The sequence below is a fragment of the Lentinula edodes genome (assembly GCF_021015755.1).
Source record: "Lentinula edodes strain Le(Bin) 0899 ss11 chromosome Unknown C8R40scaffold_11, whole genome shotgun sequence".
Classification (NCBI taxonomy): domain Eukaryota; kingdom Fungi; phylum Basidiomycota; class Agaricomycetes; order Agaricales; family Omphalotaceae; genus Lentinula; species Lentinula edodes.
The window spans coordinates 589925-608694 of NW_025764317.1; the positions used below are offsets into that span (position 1 = coordinate 589925).

The 18770-nt window shown below is 45.0% G+C and overlaps 7 protein-coding genes across 7 annotated transcripts; 4 read left to right on the top strand and 3 right to left on the bottom strand.

Annotated features, from left to right (window-relative positions):
* Positions 1-344: 344 nt before the first annotated feature.
* C8R40DRAFT_1068268 (uncharacterized protein) lies at positions 345-1404 on the bottom strand (the record flags this gene model as incomplete). The annotated part of the gene is made up of 2 exons (XM_046225986.1): positions 345-730; positions 792-1404. The coding sequence occupies 2 exons, from the start codon at positions 1402-1404 to the stop codon at positions 345-347; spliced, it is 999 nt and encodes a 332-aa protein (XP_046088151.1).
* A 729-nt stretch (positions 1405-2133) lies between these two features.
* Positions 2134-3918, top strand: C8R40DRAFT_1168984 (enolase C-terminal domain-like protein; the record flags this gene model as incomplete). Its single annotated transcript, XM_046231293.1, has 8 exons — positions 2134-2164; positions 2216-2261; positions 2324-2426; positions 2480-2844; positions 2902-3240; positions 3299-3520; positions 3568-3633; positions 3687-3918. 8 exons carry the CDS (start codon positions 2134-2136, stop codon positions 3916-3918), a joined length of 1404 nt encoding a protein of 467 aa, XP_046088152.1.
* A 232-nt stretch (positions 3919-4150) lies between these two features.
* On the top strand, positions 4151-4795 carry C8R40DRAFT_1168985 (uncharacterized protein; the record flags this gene model as incomplete). The annotated part of the gene is made up of 1 exon (XM_046231294.1): positions 4151-4795. One exon carries the CDS (start codon positions 4151-4153, stop codon positions 4793-4795), a length of 645 nt encoding a protein of 214 aa, XP_046088153.1.
* A 99-nt stretch (positions 4796-4894) lies between these two features.
* C8R40DRAFT_89226 (uncharacterized protein) lies at positions 4895-9154 on the top strand. Its single transcript, XM_046236605.1, has 11 exons — positions 4895-5177; positions 5254-5275; positions 5381-5821; positions 6001-6136; positions 6239-6491; positions 6563-7178; positions 7250-7297; positions 7362-7690; positions 7756-7893; positions 7949-8811; positions 8868-9154. Exons 1-11 carry the CDS (start codon positions 5092-5094, stop codon positions 8954-8956), a joined length of 3021 nt encoding a protein of 1006 aa, XP_046088154.1. The 5' UTR covers positions 4895-5091; the 3' UTR covers positions 8957-9154.
* Position 9155: 1 nt separating this feature from the next.
* On the bottom strand, positions 9156-10999 carry C8R40DRAFT_89070 (uncharacterized protein). The gene is made up of 6 exons (XM_046236595.1): positions 10827-10999; positions 10690-10769; positions 10555-10632; positions 10373-10507; positions 10025-10305; positions 9156-9962 (listed from the first exon to the last, which is right to left on the bottom strand). The coding sequence occupies exons 1-6, from the start codon at positions 10884-10886 to the stop codon at positions 9343-9345; spliced, it is 1254 nt and encodes a 417-aa protein (XP_046088155.1). The 5' UTR covers positions 10887-10999; the 3' UTR covers positions 9156-9342.
* A 733-nt stretch (positions 11000-11732) lies between these two features.
* On the bottom strand, positions 11733-13309 carry C8R40DRAFT_1168988 (uncharacterized protein; the record flags this gene model as incomplete). Its single annotated transcript, XM_046231295.1, has 8 exons — positions 11733-11928; positions 12019-12181; positions 12243-12438; positions 12497-12536; positions 12588-12677; positions 12736-12774; positions 12828-12851; positions 12912-13309. The coding sequence occupies 8 exons, from the start codon at positions 13307-13309 to the stop codon at positions 11733-11735; spliced, it is 1146 nt and encodes a 381-aa protein (XP_046088156.1).
* A 1546-nt stretch (positions 13310-14855) lies between these two features.
* On the top strand, positions 14856-18695 carry C8R40DRAFT_1041314 (WD40-repeat-containing domain protein; the record flags this gene model as incomplete). Its single annotated transcript, XM_046223990.1, has 3 exons — positions 14856-16371; positions 16465-17822; positions 18033-18695. 3 exons carry the CDS (start codon positions 14856-14858, stop codon positions 18693-18695), a joined length of 3537 nt encoding a protein of 1178 aa, XP_046088157.1.
* Between the last annotated feature and the right edge of the window lie 75 nt (positions 18696-18770).

The window sequence follows — 18770 nt, forward strand, 5'->3', positions numbered from 1 at the left end:
ACACGTATAATACACTACTTAGGGTAAAATAGGTCGTCGAGAAAAAAAAGAGAGAACGGAATAAAAATACAGTACATAGATAGGCAGATCAAATGTGATTGTGCGATGCGAAGGACGCGAGTATAAAGCGATCAGATAAAACAATTGAAGCGTGCAAGGTGTCATTTAGAATCTACATGTTGAACGTGAATGTCGTCGAGTTTTTGTTCGTGAACGAATCGTGGTAGGAAATGCAAGTAGTCGTGAGCGTAGCGGTACATCGGGAGGTGAAATTGTGGCGACCAAGGAAGAGTTGAAAAGCGTGGAACATGAGAATACCAAGGGCTTGAAGAGCAGAGAACCGTTCAGCGCCTGTTCGGATACGAGTACAGCAAATCCACGTGTCCATTATTGGTTGTACCGATGTATAATATCGATTTTTCGAGTCCATTTTCACCATATCCATATTCATATTCGTCGGTCGAAATACATTTAGACCAGTACCGCAAATACTCCGGAGCAACTTGGACGTCGCCATCCCGTCTGTGTCTCATCATGGATCTTGCTAACAAGCTACTGTCGATACACGAATTGAGGTTTTCGTCCTCGGAGACGATGGTTATCAGGACACCGAGCTCGAGGGAGATGGCAAGTGCACGAGAAATGGCTCGGGAATCGGTTCGAAGGAATTTGCCGTAGGAAGTGTGCATAACAGCTGGGTCAACGCGGACTTGAGCTAGGATTGTTTTATCTGAAAGAATATAATTGATAGATTAGTAACTAATCTTCGGATATAGTTTTGTTGGACGTACGAGAAGATTTCGAGTACATATACCCTTGCCCGTTCCAGCGGGCCTCGCGAACCGAGGCATATGCTTCCCAAGTAAAATATTGCGGAGATGATCGAGGGCCGGATGATCCACCCGCAGCAAAAGCATCATTATTATTCCCCGCATGCTTCGCGGAGACAGGTCCTTTGTAAACAATCCCAATACTCTCGTTGGGACCGATATTCTCATTAGAAAGACGTATATCGTACGGTTCATACGACACCCTGACTTTGGTCTTCCCTTTCAAGTCGCTGAGGGTATGGCGGAACGGGAAGCCGCCTGGAACGTGTGAACGGAGACTTGTGTCTCTGAGTTGATGGAATAAGCGCACCCGGAGATCGGTTTGGTCTTTTGGGAGCGTAGGTTTGAAGAGGGGTCTGGCTATGACCGGTTTTGGGGGCGTACGTCTGATGTAATGGGAGGATGATGGTACAGCGTTGGCACTGTAAGGATAACTGCTTTGATTGGTAGCTTTGGTAGACTGGTAGAAAGATGCTGCACTATGCTGGTGATAATGGTGATCACAATGATTCCGCGCCGGACCAGGAGCGGTAGTGGTAGTGTATTGGGGTAAGTAGTATGGAGATGCGACCATTGTAACGATAATTGAGAATAACGCGTTAAGAGATGAGATGTGTAGTCAGTGAATCCTGAGAATGCGTTCTACTTGATTTCGAAAGCAGAAAGAACAAATTTCGTTGGAAGGATCCGACCAGCCAAAGCGTTCTTTATAAACCATCCTCGGTCACCAGCCGCATAACAAAGGCCCTTTTCCAGTGAAGGACAAGAGCATTGATAAAAGTACCTATCGTCAAGGACCTTCGAAACTTGTTGAACTCGATCTTGAACACATCCAGTCTTGAATAGTCTGAAGGCGGTTGACAGGGAGAAGTGACATTGTACCTATCCTATAGAGTGATAGAGTTGTGTACAACAAAAAGCCAAAAAAGCAAGACAAGAAAACAAGGACGGCAGACGGGGATTTACTTCATTACATGATTGAATTGAGGATCAGTATTGCATAGCTTGACGACCCAGGGCATTGTGTTTTTTGACCGTTTGTTACTTCCCAATTCGTCGCGAGAGCATCGTGGCGACGAAAAACAAGGAACAAGAAGAAAAAGGAACGGGCGCTTATTGACGCTTTGAAAAAGCCGGATCGATCAATCCGGACCGTCAGCAGGCGGCCCGCAGTTAGCGGGCTAGCCGGAGTACTCCGGGTCGGAATTCCCGAATACCTTTAAACACCTCTTCGAGCAAGAACCATGACCACCCTTTCCCTTTCCCCACTTACCTTTCCTCTTGGAGTATATATTTTATAATTATGCCTAAGGTAACTGGATTTGAAGTACACGGTACGTGAACTTCAGTTCTAACTTTTGCTTGCCTGATCCCCTCACATCTAGATGTCAGATTTCCGACGTCGCTCACTGGCGATGGCACGGATGCCATGTAAGAATGGATTGTGAATCCTGGAGGTTGTCGTTGCTCATACACTGTATAATATATCATAGGAACACCGATTGTGACTATTCCTCGGCCTATATCACCTTGTTGACAGACTCTGAACTCGTTGGTCATGGGATGACCTTTACTATTGGACGAGGAAACGATATCGTAAGTATTATTCCCCCCCTCACGAACGCACTCGTGATACACATCTATTCCAGGTATGCATGGCCATCCGCGAAGTCGCCAACAGGCTTATTGGGAAAGACACGGAAGACCTCTTCGCCGACATGGGGAAGACTTGGGAATTTATGATGTCCGATCCTCAACTACGCTGGATCGGGCCTGAGAAAGGTGTTATTCATATTGCTACCGGAGCCGTAAACAATGCTTTATGGGACATGTACGCTCGTTCGAGGCAAAAGCCCCTATGGAAACTCGTAGTGGACTTTTCGCCGGAGGAGCTGGTGCGTTCCGCGGCTTGGAGGTATATATCGGATGCAATCACGAAGGAGGAAGCGTTGGATATGTTAAAGAAAATCGAGAGTACGAAGGCTGAAAGGGAGGCGAAGGTTCGGGAAATTGGGTCAGTTGACATTTTAATTCTCCAGATTAGCTATTGATCTTCTATGTTACTTTGTAGATATCCTGCATACGTTACTTCTGCTGGATGGCTTGGTTACTCGGACGAGAAAGTCGCTCGTCTTACAAAGGAAGCCGTGGCCATGGGATTTAATCACTTCAAGATGAAAGTCGGTGCTGATCAGGCTAATGATCTCCGCCGAGGGAAGATTATCCGATCTATCATTGACGATCCACAGTATCTTCCTGCTGGCACCCATCCTCGCGATCCTAACAGCGAAGATCTCAAGGGCAAGAATGCTGGTCCCACCGGAAGCGTTTTGATGATCGACGCAAACCAGGTGTGGGATGTACCACAAGCAATTGAGTATGTGAAAGGGTTGGAGGAGATAAAGCCTTGGTATGTGTTTATTTTCTCTGTGTATTCAATCCTTACATCTGTTGATATATCTATGTAGGTTCATTGAAGAACCCACAGCACCAGACGACGTCCTCGGCCATGCAGCTATTCGGAAAGCTCTGAAACCCCACGGAATCGGTGTTGCTACGGGTGAACACGCACATAACAGGATGGTGTTCAAACAATTGTTACAGGCCGAAGCGATCGACGTATGCCAAATTGATTCGTGTCGGTTGGCGGGTGTGAGTGAGGTTATCAGTGTGTTGTTGATGTCTGCAAAGTGAGTCAGATCCCTCTACCTACGTATTTTGTTTACACTATCTCTAGGTTCGGTGTCCCCGTGTGTCCTCACGCAGGTGGTGTTGGTTTGTGCGAGTATGTCATTCACTTGAGGTTAGTAGACAGCACTTCTCCATCAATTCTCTCAACTAATCCCTAATATACAGCTTAATCGACTACATCGCTATCTCCGGAACGATGGAACGCAACGTCCTCGAATTTGTAGATCACTTGCACGAGCATTTCATTGCTCCTTGTTCTATCAACTCCAAGGGAAGGTATAATGTACCTACGAATCCCCTGGAAGGATACAGTATTGAGATGTTCCAGACAAGTATCGCAGAGTATGAGTGGCCTAATGGGTCGTATTGGCTGAGCGCGAAGGGGAAGAAAGCGTAAGGGAGAAACTTATTTAGGCCTTAGGTACCTTGTGTATCTCAGAATCTATGTACCAGCTAATTTAACCTGAGAAGAAACCTAGTACGAGTCACGATGCTCACTGAAAGATTGCTCACCGCAGTAAGAAATCACATGAACTGCAGTGATCTCATAGAAATCGTCATGTTTTGGAGCCTTATAAACTGTACACCTTGAAACGCGCGCATATATTCTCTCTTCATCTTTTTCACCCATGGCCGGCGACAGTTCTCGTTCACCCTCCTCAGGTCCTCCGCAGCCTGCTCAACGTTCACGCCGACGCGCTTCCCGTAGCGCTTCTGTAGCAAGTGACTCTGGATCACGAGCACCTCGTAACCGTCGTCGTGGAGGCGGAAACCAACAACGACAAGGTGGAGGCGGTGGACTGCCCGGCGTCGGAGGTGGTGGACTCCCTGGCGTAAACGAAGTCGCAGATACGGCCACAGGCGCAGTAGGAACTGTTGGTGATACCGTCGGCGGATTGGCTGGTGGAGCAACAGGTGGCGGAGGAGGAGGAGGAGGAGGAGACAAGCCGTTGAAGCTGAGGCTCGATTTGAATTTGGATGTTGCTGTAGAAATAAAAGCACGGGTGCATGGTGATTTGACCCTTTCGTTGTTGTACGTACCCTCCTACCGATATCACTGGCTGGAAGAGAATGTATATCTGAACGTGATTGTGCAGACGATAAACTGCAAGAAATTTCTTGCTATATGCTACGAGAAATATTTCTCGCTCGTGCGTATCTTTCTTTGGACTATCACGTTTCCCATAGATTTACCTGTTCATGCTCAGAAGATCGCGGACTATCTAAATACCATTGTCTTCAGGAACTCTATCTACAGCCTATTTCTCTATTGAACATATTGTATTACCTATCTGTATATCTCTCTTGTATCAATGGATGCTCATTGACATATCATCGATAATAAGATCTTCGCCGGTGAATGAATTTATTCTGTTTAATCTCAGCCATATATTGCCATCCGAGCACAATAAATCACAACTTTAGTATATATCTTGCACCCTCCTGGATACTCAGCTCAAAGCTGGAACAATTTCCCACCGTCTTATTTGATCGATATCCCTGAATTCGCGCCTCGCGGTTATTACATATTCTTATTTCTCACTGAACGTTCTTTCTCCCCCCCTCCACCATGACACCAACCAACACCGTAGCATCAGACGTCTCTGCACTCAAGGAAGAAGGAAATGCGCTTTTCAAAGCACGACGATTTGCCGAGTACGCATCGATTTCATTTCCATGAATCTTGACCTTACTTGAAATCAAAACTTCTTTTTTTCCCCACTCACTGCAGATCTGCAGAGAAATACGCAAAGGTGAGTTTCAGAGTTGGTGGATCAATTTCCACCGTATCAAGTGTAATGTCACACCACAACTTACCAACTTACTCATTCACGCCCCGTTTCCGCCATACTATCAAGGCGGAATCACAAACCCCTCAAGATCCGGTGTTTTCTTCGAATCTCAGTGCTGCCTTGTACGAATTAGGTGATTACGCAGGATGCGTCCACGCTATATGTCGTGCAGCAAAGAAAGTTCAGGCTCTTCAAGATGATGATCAAGAGAAGAATCTTGTCCTTCTTCAGAAGCTCTCCTCGAGGCTACCGAAAGCATTCATCCATGGTATCCTCAATGGGTCCATCGATGCGTCGTCACTGGGTTTGGTAAACGATGGAGAAAAGGATGTTTTGGAGCGATTGAGGTTTGTTGGAGCGGGTACTAGTAGTAGTAATCCTGACAGTGATACGTCGCGTCTTTGGGAACAATTTCAACGCGTCAGGGACGAGCGTAGCGCGATTTCGGAGGTTGATGTTGTTAACGCGCGACATCGACTTGCGGATTTGCCTATTTTCAAAAAAGCAGTGTGTGTGTTTTTTTGTCTTCTTCTTTAATGATAAATGTATTCGTCAACTTGAAAGTTGACTGGTGGTTTTCTTTTTTCTTCACATAGGTCACCCTCGAAGGAATATTATTCTGTTCGTCGACGCATTTTTGTTTTTTTGCGACTTGCCTTACGCCTACTAAAATTCTTCCTGAACAGATTGGTCAAGATGAAGTCATCTCCCTCGTTGATGATTGGGGCGCTTTGCCAGAAGAACAAGATCCTATCGACCTAGCCTCGCTTTCATCCTCCCAAAGGAAAAATCTCTCTTTCTTATTCGCCGGCGTCGGTGACGGTGAGTTGTACCTGTCCTACCCATCTCTGTCACCAACCTAATTACTACGAAACGATATTGTTGGACTTACTTTTCCCCTTCTCTTTTTATTAATCTACATAGCTCGTCATGTATTCGGTACCATGATCGGTCTCAAAAAGGCCCACGAAAAACTTCGTCCGGCTCAACAAAAAGATATCAACGTGCATCTAACTCTTCTTGATATTCACCCGACTGCTCTAGCTCGCGATCTTTGTATAATGATGCTCTTGGACGATCTCATTCATAATGCGAAAACACCTCTCGAAGAAGAGATCTTGGCGACTCTGTTCTATACGTATGCTGGTGTGGTTATGCCAGACAAGTGTGCTCAAAGGTCGGGGGTCTTACTCGTTTTGCACATAAGCGTGAGCTCACTCATGATATTATATTCGTTGAACCCAATAGGTTACAACAGACCATCCAGAAGACTCATGACGCGCTCACTAGATCTGAACCTTCGACCCAGCTTCCGTCATGGATCCACATCATACCCTCATCCATACCCGGCTTACTTGCGTCGCTCAAGTACTGGCAAACCATCGTATCCTCCCAGTCCCGAACAACACGCAGAATGGTTCAAGCCCATCGACCAATCAGCAAAAAAGCTACAAATAGTTTCTTAACCGGAGGCCACCCCGGACTCGACGCCGGCTTTTCTGCAAGGATGCAAAACAACTTCGACTCTGAACGTCAAGCCATGATGAACAATATCAATCAACTACCGGAAGACATGCTCATTGAATTAATAGCAAAGGCTGCTCCGACTCCTTGTCCAGGACGTGATAAACCACGAGAACGAGCCAAGTGGATCGAGGCTGGGAAGGAGATGAGCGTGGATATGTTGACGGATATGAACGAGAAAGCGGGGTCTGCACGGAATACACCAGATCTTTTTAGAGAGGCACAGATGTATCACAAAACGAGATGTTTCGTGCCTCCGAGGAGTTTCCGTGGGCGGAACATGGCTGATTGGTGGTCTTGTATTCGCAGAAATGATGGTGTTCCTCCTTCGATGGATGAGGTGCGTCTTATTGCAAATCATCTCTTTCCGTGGATTGGCTCTAGTTGATTTTTGTTTTTTTTTCAAACAAGGTGTCACGAGAAATGGAAAATACATGGAAGCCTAATTACTCCCTTTTCGTGCGTTGAGGCTTCCCGTCGTATCTTTTCCGGGAAACTACTAACAGTCTATATACATATCTAGGACGCGTGGTTTGACAGACCTCCTCGCGACGGTTATCCCAATTTGGCCACTCTCGATGCCTTCCAACTCCTTCAACAAATCCACGGCTTCAATAAACGCAAAGGGCTTTTCGATGCCCATTCAAGCGTTGACGAAGACTGTCCCTCTTTCTCAGTGGTATCCATTTTTTTCAAGGCCACTGCTGAAGCTATCAAAATCCTGAAGGGAAAAATCATGTTTGAGTTCCTACAAGGAGACATGTGCCATACGCTTGCAAAGATGCGCGTCGGGGACGATCGCCCATTCAATTTTCCTCGGAAGTTCACCCGTATGTGGTTGAGCAATGTGCCGTGAGTGGGGTTCTCCCTTCGTGTCAAAAATGGCTGCTGTGGAACTGAAAACAATATTCTTGTAGAGATTATACGCACGGACCTATGAATATGGCCCTTTATATCTTGCCAAACTTGGATGATCGTCATTTATATTCTGCAGCTGCGTCGAATTGTCTTCTTAATACAGGTATATGGGCATCTCCCGCTGATTTCTGCCATACGTGAGTAGCGTCAATATATCCTTCACCATCACGATCTCTCACAACTGATATATAGGTATACTCTTCTATCTGTTGCTGATGTGCCTCGATTTTTGGGATACCGAGTCAAGCACATGGAGCCAGTCTTTGGTCTCATTTTGCTTACTCCGCCTTCTCAGCCCTTCCCTCTACCGCTTTCCCAGTTAGCCTCTCGCGTAGAGTTGATTCACTGGCTTTCCCGCGTACTAGTGTACACCCTTGCGCCACCGCAGTCTCGCATGGAAGCCTTCCGCGTCATGTATCCCAACAATCTCGTTCCCTTCTTGAATATCTTACTTCATCTGCAAACCGTCGGATTCCCTAGTCACTGGCTCTCTGAATTTCTGCACGACGTTCTTCATGATCGGCTCATGTCGACGGCAACTCCGTATTCTGGTACCATGCCTACACCAATTATCGAAGCGAAGCGAGTCGTACAACGAAGAAAACTCTTTCTTGACCCGTGGAAAGTAGACTGGGAGAACATGCTCAGCATTGCCCACGAGGCATTGCCGTTCCCCATCCATGTTGCTCATGACAGCACCAGCGATGAAATCTGTATCACTTCTCAGGATGAAATTGGCCATTACCAGGCAACTGTAGGACCCTCGGGCTGGTGCTTTCCCACACAGATGATGCGCTTGAACACAGATCAATGTGCGGTCCTCATTTTCATTGGCCCTAAAGCCCAATATGGTGCGGACTGGTTGGCTAAGAACATGGCTGAAGTGCTCGAGGGACGGGCCACAAGAAAAGGAGACGTGTATGTTCTAACCGTTGTCGATGAGATGAATATGGGGTCTAGTAAGATTTCTTGGAGAATGCGCAGATCCCGAGCAGATAAAATGAAGAAGGAGAAGTGGACTATGGTTCCAATAAGATTCGATGCTCGGGAAGCCGGTGAGTCCACTCCAAATTCATGACAAAGGAAAACTCATGGCTAATTACTACTCTAGCTGCCAATCCCATTCCCTCGAGTAAATGGAAAGAAATATGGTCCACATCTCAGAGCCCAATACCCGATCTGAACTTGGAACTGGATTGATTTGTACAGACGATTCAATTTAGATGTTAGGACATTGATTATGCATGTGCACTTCCTCCTTGTGATTTGTTTTGCTGTGTACATAGTTTATTTCTCCGTCTGCAGTGAAGGTCAAATTTGGAGCAAGTAGGACGTTATATGAATATTTCTTTGACTGGAAAGATTCAAGATGTTCCACAAGCTATTCCCAGTCAAACAGAGTTTTTGCATGATTTTCAATGATTGAAGTTATTACGAGTAAGTAAGAGTAAGATTATAATATTTACGTAGTAAATTCAACTTTTGAAAAACTGTAAAGTAGTTTACGAAGTAGCGAGTGTAGTGAATAGTCCAATCATAAATCAGGCGAAAACCGACTAGCGGCTCGGAACATGCGTGGACGGTCACTAGGACATCTGTCCAACCACCGACATACCATTTATCCCATATCCCTGTTCTATGCCCCAAGGCGAGGAAGCAGAATTCTCTGGGCCCATTCCATGGTTGTCGACTCCCTCATTCAGAGAGGCGAGGAAGGTCTCCAGCTGGACATCGCGTTCGATGTCTTTGAGATTCAATGTACCAAGGGGATCTCCAAGCGCGACTTGTCCCATATCCAACGAGAATCCCATCAAAAGTTCAGGTTCAGGTGTCGCGTGATGCACTGTTGAATACAGTCTCGTCGTTTCCATTGTCTCTGGAGCAGGCGAAGGCGAGAGAGAGGAAGAGGCGACGCTCGAGCGGCAGGTAAGAGCGGGCGAGCCAAAGGTGGAATAGGAATGTGAAGAGGAAGAAGCTGCGTACGAGTGTGGGATAGTTAAGTAGTTGAGATTGAACGCCTGGTCATGCATGCCCATCGGCGTACCGGAGGTATGCGGAGAGTTATATCCCTGCTGACTTTGACTATCATCGCAACCGTAAATCGAAGAAGGGGAGGGTGAAGCGCTAGAGTATCCTTCTGAACTTTCCACGAAAGGAGAGCCCATATCGTAGGTATAAAACATGTTGCGAGTCGACTGATTTGGATCTGCAGTAGGAAATTCATAATAAGTAAATATGTTAGAGTCGGATTTGTACAAGCAGACTGACATGATTCAGGGATTACCGGAACTGCAAGTGGGACAGGAAGTTGAAGTATCGGAGAACTTTCAACCCCGTCAGCGTAGAGGTAGGTAGGTTCTAAAGCGGTCGATGGCGAAGTCGATGCTAAGACCAACGTGCGCGCGGATTTGCGACCGCTTTGGGAGCGTTTGCTACGTGGGCAGATTCCATTCCGAATATAAGGGTTGCACGCTTCCACCTCCTCTGGGGTAAGGCGCACATTGTGTTTTTCATAAACGTGGTCGTAAAACATCTTGGGGCGTTTGATCCTACGCAGGAGCCCCAAAAAATCATTTGAGAAAATAATTTGCGCTTTTTGTAGCGAAAAATACTTACGTCGAATGGCATCCGGCGTAGGGACACTCGTGAGTACCTTCATCCCCATGAACTTCCCGGCGGTGCCTCGAGCGAGAGGAAGGGTCCCCGAATTTCGAGTCGCAGTAGCCACATAGGTGAGGTTGTGCTCCTGTACTGGAAAGATGTCAAGAAAGCCGTGCAAGGAGAAAGGCCGAACTTACTGAGTATTCATGTGGGTTTTGAGCCCGGACGATTGGGCGAAGGACTTTGAGCATCCGGGCCAAGTGCATCTGTGAGGCCTGTGTAGTAGTCAGCATAAGGCTCGATCTTTAGCATAAAATGAGTACTCAATTTACCTTTCTCCGGTATGGGTTCGTTCATGTCGTCTATAATCACTGCTTCTATCAAAGGTTTTGTCGCAAGATTTGCACGGGAACTATGGTTGAGATGCTATCAGATAAAATGTTTGAGAAAAATCAGAAGGCGTACTTACTCTAGTACCATTAGTCTCGGAGGACGAGTCAGAGCGAGATCTAACGGAAACTTTGGGCATCGTGGCGACGACGTCGATATTGGAGACGCGGAGGATCGGGTTTAAGAAGGAATATAAGGTGCAAGATTAACGCGTGCAACGTGAAACGATCGTAGGAGAGACGTCGAAGAAATTAGGTATGTATCGTTCGTACGACGCTGCCCTGCAAACGTCTATTAAGCGGTCAAGTAAGGGAAAGCAAGAAGGAAGGGAGAGGAAGGGGGACTACAACGAAGTCTAAGTCGAAATTAGGCGAGGCGAAAAATACGAGACGGCCTGATTTGAGGTCCATTTATATAGAACCGTCGACTAGGGCGCCAATGTCGCTCATCTTTGTTTTTGTTTGTGGAGAGCGCAAAGGAAGCAAATACTGAAAGGACCTTAGTCTTGACAAACAGGTTTTCCTTTATTGTTCTTTCTCCGGAGCTGATGCGGAAGCGCATCAAAGGGCTAGCAACATGATGACGTTCTGGCTAAGCGAGGCATCCCATAGATGGTCAGAACCATTTACTGTGAAGGCAAAGCAAAGGTCGTAGAAGAAGGTGTGTTCAGCTCTGGATTTCGGCGTTATCAGAAAGAATACCACCACGAATAGAAACAAGATACCAAAAGGCAGATGTCTCAGTGTAACAAAGACGGTACCCGGAACAAAGCAACGACTGCCTTGTTCGCATGGAGATTCTCGGCTGACCCGCCGCCCGCCGTGAAGGCTTGTGAAGGCAGAAAAGAGGAACGGAAGATGAACGAGACGGAAGCAAAACGATGGATTTATAGCAATATGTTATTTATGAAAGAATAATAAAAAAACCGCAAAGACCCTGCCGTCAATAATGCACTTCCTCGTCCAGTTCGTATATGTCAGCGAAGTTAAATACCCAACCCAGGTCCATCGATCTTATTTGAAATTCTCTCCTCCATCCAAGGTGCAATGGCCCAAAGGTCACTCCACCCAAGCGAAGCATATTGTTGTCTCCCCGAACCGACGACCAAGTCAAGGTCTTGGAGAGGGAGCCAGTCGCCTCCGAGTTCATGCGTTTTCGGCATCAGAATCTGAGTAATAATCCTATATGAGGGAAAATTGAACGTAGCACATTGAATGGAATTTGACCGTTAGGAAAACCTATACAAGAAAGCGTAGAAAGAGTTCACTAACATTAATCCACCGACCCATTTCAGCCCCTCTTCTTCAACCTCTCCAGAGCCGAGCCATCGCTTGTCGCCTCCTCCAGGAGTATACCACGGATAATTGGCATGCGAAGATACAGGTAAAGGGTGCGTCATATGTGAAAAGTCGATGGATGGTGGAGATACGCCGGCTAGAGAACATAAGATTGCGAGGATTAACGACTTGGCAAAACTTTGAAGGACCGGACGTACGATAGTCTGCTAAATTCGGACCTAGAGGGTAAACACCATGGTCTGTGACAACACGGTTATTGCGGGGAGCTTGGAGATCATCGATACCGGGCGGGTGTAAGAACGTATGTGCATTAGGGTTAACAGTAAGAGTGCTTCGTGGTCGATCGAGGGTGCCTAGGGCGATTATCCTAACATCTGTCAATTCGACGACGAGCTATATTAAATTTATTGAATTATAACGTGAAAAAGCAGCAACGACCGCGAAGACTGACTCTTATGCGTGTTTCTAAATGCATGAGGTTATTCTGGAGCCTACGATACAACGAGTAAGTTATGATCAGGGACAGAAAGCACGAAGCATACTTCATCTCATTAAAGATTGCCAAAGGGTTGAAACCTCTTGAAGACCCTTCCAATTCGTTCGCTGTTCCGTTGCGGTTCAAAACGATATACCTGATGAAGTCAGGTTGGTAAAGTGTGTGAGAAACACATTCGTCTGTAAGACGCTAACTTGGTCCAAGATTCATCTGTTGTACATGAGGTGCGGCTCCTGAATAGTCAAGTTGGAACTATCTGGTTGTTGAATCAACAAAGACGGCTGACCTGTGGTACACACGATGCAGAACCCTAGCGAAAGAAAGAAAGGAGTCAATTTCGAGTCAAGGGGTTAATGGAATCTTTACACACTCAAGATACGTTGCTTTCCAGCTTCCCTCTTTATGCCACTTTCTCCAACCAGGTAAAAATCTACGATTGAAGCATTCCTCCCATTCTTCAGACCTGAGATTAGGTAGAGTGGCGTCAAGCAATATGAACGACGGTGAAGCCAAGCTGAGAATTTCAATCCAGTTATGCCTTGGGACTATTCGCCTGACACTAAGGTGCTTTAACGAGCCAGAGCTGCCTTCATTTTGGCTGGACCGTAGCGAACGAAGAATTGGTTTTCTCCAAGGATTAAGCGAAGGGTCCGACACGATATCGTGTAGGCGACGAGAAAGATATGAGATGATGATGAGAGAGTCAAGGTCGAGTTCGCTGAGGACGTCGGCGATGAGCTCAACTGGTAGTGTTAGAAAGGTGCCCATGGTAGGATATGAGACTATTAGAATTCAAGCGCCCGAAAATATCGCTTACTTTGCAAGCGCTTATACTAGGTGCCTTTGATGTTCGAACTTTCCGAAGGTAAGTGGGACTAAAAGTGCCTTCGGGCTTGTGCCAATTCTTGCTGGCTTGTAGACGAGCTTTCTGTTATCCCTCAGAAGATTTATTTTGTCATTGGTGTTCCGGATGGTCATGCGAACCTTGCCGCCATAAATAGGAAGTTCGGGGGGAAATCTTTTCGTCGGTGATATTGATGCCAGTGTGTGTTAACTAGTGCACACTTTACAACAAAATCAAATATGCTCGAATGCTGGTCCTCGTTCTCAGTCGAGTGTGTGTCTAATCGGTGTGTTTTAGTCTATTTCCATGCCTGCTTTGTGGTCGTCATTCGAACCAGAGGATTTTCAGGATCCCACTGTGGCATGATACAGTCTTTCTCGCACGCTCTGGTACATACCCCATAGATACCAGAAATCACCAATCTTCACTACTCATTGACATGTCAGTGCCTTATTCTTCGTTGATAGAAATAATTCTGATCATTTGGATGCTCCAGACGTATCATTTTCGGTCGTTGGAGGAAGTATTCCTACACTCTCAAGGTCACTGTCTTTTGTTCTCTATGATCATCACTTCAACCCCAAGTTAGCCCTATGATTTGTCTGTACCTTCAATCTTTCTTTGTATCAAGGTACCTCCCTCAAACTCTGTTATCTTTTTGAAGTTTTCAAATACTTGGATATGGTGGTAATGAACTCGAAGGAGAAGAAATAGATGATGCTGAATAGGAGACGAGATTTAGACATGATTGTTCACTGTATTTGTTCTAAAAGTATTTGCAATACTTGCAGAGATCATATCGAAGAAGAGTGGAAAAGGAAAAGGATAGACAAAAAATGAGATGAGAACCAGGATTCATCATTGTCGTACTTCAACTGCTACTCCTGTTCTAGACCATTACTAACACAGCTTGGTTGCGACTAGAGCCCACGGCATCGAAACCACTCTAGCTGCGAGTCCAACCTCAAATTCGGTTGTCCAAATTAAATGTTCGATGGTAGTTGTTTGGTTTACTGCAAAACTTTAGAGATGAATATGCCAGCATCGATTGTGCAGGAATTGGGCTTGGGAAGGTTTCGACAATAATGTGAGGTGACGCCTTTATAATGGCTGCCAATCCTCTTGCTTCATTATCTGATAACATCACACAAAAATCTCAAATTAATAACGAGCTGTACTGAACCTGCCCTCAATAGACTTCAGCGTTGTGACCCGTGACAATCGTGAATCTCTTCCCGCACCTCCCACCATCATTCACACCAACGTCTTCTACGATGTTCTCTCAAGCTCACAATTTCCACATATCCGGTGGTCAATTTAACAATGTCCAAGGAAATCAATATCAGTATAACATGGTATATACTTATCCCTACAAAACTGCACTATAATCCTCAATCTCACTTTCAACGTTGTTAGGGATCGGGTCTTGACAAACTTAATCCCTCATATCAAGCCTTCTTTGATACAGACATGGGTGTTGAACTATCCAGAAGCTTTTGTACCCGTGGTACACGAACCGAAGTCCTCGACCGTATCCTAGCCTGGGTAACTGAGTCTAATCTCAATGACAATCATTCTGGAGGCTACTGGATGTCCGGCATGGCCGGAACCGGAAAAACCACAATCACTATGTCCCTCTGCAAGGAGCTCAAGGAAACCCATGGCATCCTTGCCGCGACTTTCTTCTGTTCCCGCCAAATTCCTGAATGTCAAGATTACAAATTGGTTATTCCGACTTTGGTTTATCAACTAGCGATGTTCTTTCCTGATTTTTCTGCTCTGGTTCAGAACGTTCTAGATGGAGATGTGCATGTTATGCATAAGAAGTCTTCAGAGCAGATTCAGAAGCTCTTGATAGAGCCCTGGGGGATGCAGAAAGATTTACATCCATCTATGAGGATGGTGGTGGTTATTGATGCTCTAGATGAGTGCAATGGTATTGAATCAGTCCTTGGTCCCTTGGTGTCTGCTATCCAAAACAAAAAATTGACTGGATTGAAGTTCTTTTTCACCAGCCGCCCTGAGCAGGTCATTGAAGAAGGGATGATAACTAAAATCACCAGCACCCAGGAGATTCTTCAAGTGGATGAGTTTGTTCTCCACCAAGTGGAATATAACCTTGTTCAAAGGGACATTCACACTTACATCACAGATGAACTGCATGATTTATCTCTTTCACAAGAACAACTCAAAACGTTGACAAACCTATCTGGGAAATTGTTCATTTATGCTGCTACAGTGATCAAATCCATTAAGGGAGGTAGTGGAATTAGAAGAAGCCGGACCAGACAAAAAGAGAGGGTCAAGAGTTTTCTAAGACAAGAAAACAATACTCCAGAAGACCTGAGCAAGCTATATGCTGGGATTCTAGAAAGTGCTATTGCTAAAGAAGAGCCTTCCCCCTCCGAGGTTTTGGAAAATTGGAAAATCATTCACACAATTATATCTGTGGGGGAACCATTAACTTGTTATGCAATTACCCAGTTATTGGGTATGAACCTAGAGGATGATGATGATGATAATGATATTGTGGAAAATCTTATCCAGAGGCTCCAAGCAGTGTTTTACATTTCCAAATCAACCAACCTTGTATTCACATTCCATGCATCTTTTCCTGATTTTATCATGCAATATGATCAGGTTATATACAATGCATCTATCCAACATCTTGATTTAACTTTTTCCTGTTTCACAATCATGGAAAAACTCAGATTCAATATCTGCAATCTCCATTCCTCTCTTATTGCTGATTCAGAAGTTAAGGACTTGAATGAACGGGTGGCTGAAAATATTGGAGAGACTTTGAAATATTGTTGTCAATTCTGGAATTATCATTTCCTGAAATGCAGTCAATCTAGCTATGAAGAGGTTTTGGGAAAGCTTGAGCTATTTTTGAAGCAAAAAGGGATATATTGGATTGAAGCTATGAGTGTCATGAAACTATTACCTAGGTGCGGAGAAATTATAACCCTCTTGTTGAAGGTTTGTGCCAACTGATACTACAAAGAATCCATAACTAAGTCAAATAAATTATAGGAAATTGTTACCTCACAGCAAATGAATACACTGAAAGCCTTAGTGGAACATCTTCACAGCTTGTTAATCCAATTTGCAAGTAGTGAAGTTAAGGATATGACCCCACACTTGTATCTCAGTATCATTCCATTCTGGCAGAACAATCTAGGGTGTATACCCTACATCCATAAATCAGTAAAAATTGAACACCAAGTAGGAAACTGGCATGCTCAAGACACAGTAACAATCAACACATCACCATTTATAGTCCGCAGTTTGAATTTTGCCCCAGATGGAACAAAATTGGTGCTTGGTTGTAGTGATAGCACAGTGAGAATCTGGGATGCTAGTACTGGTGTTCAGATTGGTGATTCCCTGCAAGGTCATACAAGGACTGTGAATTCTGTGGCTTTTTCATCTGATGGGACTAGAATTGTATCTGGTTCTGATGATGAGACAGTGAGGGTCTGGGATGCTAGAACTGGTGCCCAGATTTGTGAACCATTCAAAGACCATGGCCGGTATATTAATGCAGTAGCAATCTCACCAAATGGAACAAAAATTGTTTCTGGGTCTGATGATAATGCAATACAGATATGTGATGCCCAGAGTGGTACTCGGATTGGAAATCCCCTTCAAGGCCATGATCTCAAAGTTTCTTCAGTGGCTTTCTCACCTGATGGAGGAAAAATTGTATCTGGTTCTTTGGATAGAACAATAAGAATCTGGGATACCAATAGCGGAGTCCAAGTGGGCAATCCACTGCTAGGTCATAGCCAGCATGTCACCTCAGTAGCATTCTCACCTGATGGAAAGAGAATAGTTTCAGCCTCTCATGACAAAACAGTAAGGATCTGGGATGCTATCACTGGTTTCCAGATTGGAAGTGCCCTTGAAGGTCATGAATCATATATTCATACAGCAACAATCTCACCTGATGGAACAAAAGTTGTCTCTGGATCCTCTGACTCAACAATAAGAATCTGGGACATAAGTACTGGTTTGCAAATAGGTGATCCCCTTGATTTCCATGACAAAGGGGTTGCAGCAGTGGTTTTTTCCCCTGATGAAACAAATATTGTCTCCAGCTCTTATGATGAAACAGTGAGGATCTGCAATATAAGTGGTGGGATTCAGTTGTTGACTGGATCTAGCCCAGGCTTACAAGGTCATAATGATGCTGTAAACTCAGTAGCCTTCTCACCTGATGGAACCACCATTGTGTCAGGATCTCATGACAAAACAGTGAGGATCTGGGATGCTGCAACTTGTGTGCAGGTAATGAATCCTCTGAAGGGTCATGAGAATTTTGTTACTACAGTATCCTTCTCACCTGATGGGAAAAGAATTGTGTCTGGTTCTTGGGATAAAACAGTGAGAATCTGGGATGTTCGAACTGGCACTGAAATTGGTGCTCCACTGGTGGGACATGAAACACATATTGAGTCAGTAGCTTTCTCTCCAGATGGAACCAAGGTTGTGTCAGCCTCTTGGGATATAGTAAAAATCTGGGATTCCAAGACTGGTCATCAATTAGTAGGTGATATCCTTGAAGGCCATAACAACAGCAGGGTCAACTCAGTTTCATTTTCACCTGATGGCACTTTAATTGCATGTGCCTGTAAAGACAAGACAGTGAAGATATGGAATGCCAGTACTGGTGTCAAAGTGGCTGCTCCATTACCCAACTATAACAATGGTGTTAATTCTGTGGCATTTTCACCTGATGGAAAACAGATTGCTTCAGGCTCTGATGATAAAACAGTGAGGATTTGGGATGCTAGTACTTGTGTCCAGTTAGGCAACTCCCTACAGGGTCATGACTATATTGTTACATCAGTGGCATTTTCACCTGATGGAAGAAGAATTGTATCAGGCTCCTTGGACAGAACAATCAGAATCTGGAATGCCAATACTGGTGCACAAGTGGGGGCCCCTCTGCAGGGTCATGAAGCTGGTGTCAAAGCAGTTGCTTTCTCATCTGATGGAACCAAGGTTGTGTCAGCTTCTTGGGACAGCACAATCAGAGTGTGGGATGTCTTTTTAGATATAGACAAAGGTGATACTTTGCAACATGATTATATGAGTATTGTTTCAATTGCTTTCTCACAAATCTCACCTGCCAATGGTTCACACATTGTGTATGACTATTCAATGACTGAGGTGGGCAATACTTTCCACAATCAGACTGGTGAGTTCTTACATCTATTAAATGATCTATCTCTTATTGATCAAAGCGCATATCAGCCACTAAGAGCTTCAAATTGGCTATTAATGGCTGGCTATACTTTTTAGATAATCAAACAACCCCAATTATCTGGATACCACCCTTGTTCCGCAGAAATTTATGGACCAATAGAACCAGATTTA

Excerpts from the sequence above, each read along its gene's own strand:
- C8R40DRAFT_89226 (XM_046236605.1), top strand. The coding sequence starts at position 5,092 with ATGACACCAACCAACACCGTAGCATCAGACGTCTCTGCACTCAAGGAA. Across the intron at positions 7,179-7,249 it reads TTCCTCCTTCGATGGATGAG|GTGTCACGAGAAATGGAAAA; the intron begins GTGCGTCTTATT and ends TTTTCAAACAAG. Across the intron at positions 7,298-7,361 it reads AGCCTAATTACTCCCTTTTC|GACGCGTGGTTTGACAGACC; the intron begins GTGCGTTGAGGC and ends ATACATATCTAG.
- C8R40DRAFT_89070 (XM_046236595.1), bottom strand. The coding sequence starts at position 10,886 with ATGCCCAAAGTTTCCGTTAGATCTCGCTCTGACTCGTCCTCCGAGACT. Across the intron at positions 10,770-10,826 it reads CCGAGACTAATGGTACTAGA|TTCCCGTGCAAATCTTGCGA; the intron begins GTAAGTACGCCT and ends TCTCAACCATAG. Across the intron at positions 10,306-10,372 it reads TACGCCGGATGCCATTCGAC|GATCAAACGCCCCAAGATGT; the intron begins GTAAGTATTTTT and ends GCTCCTGCGTAG.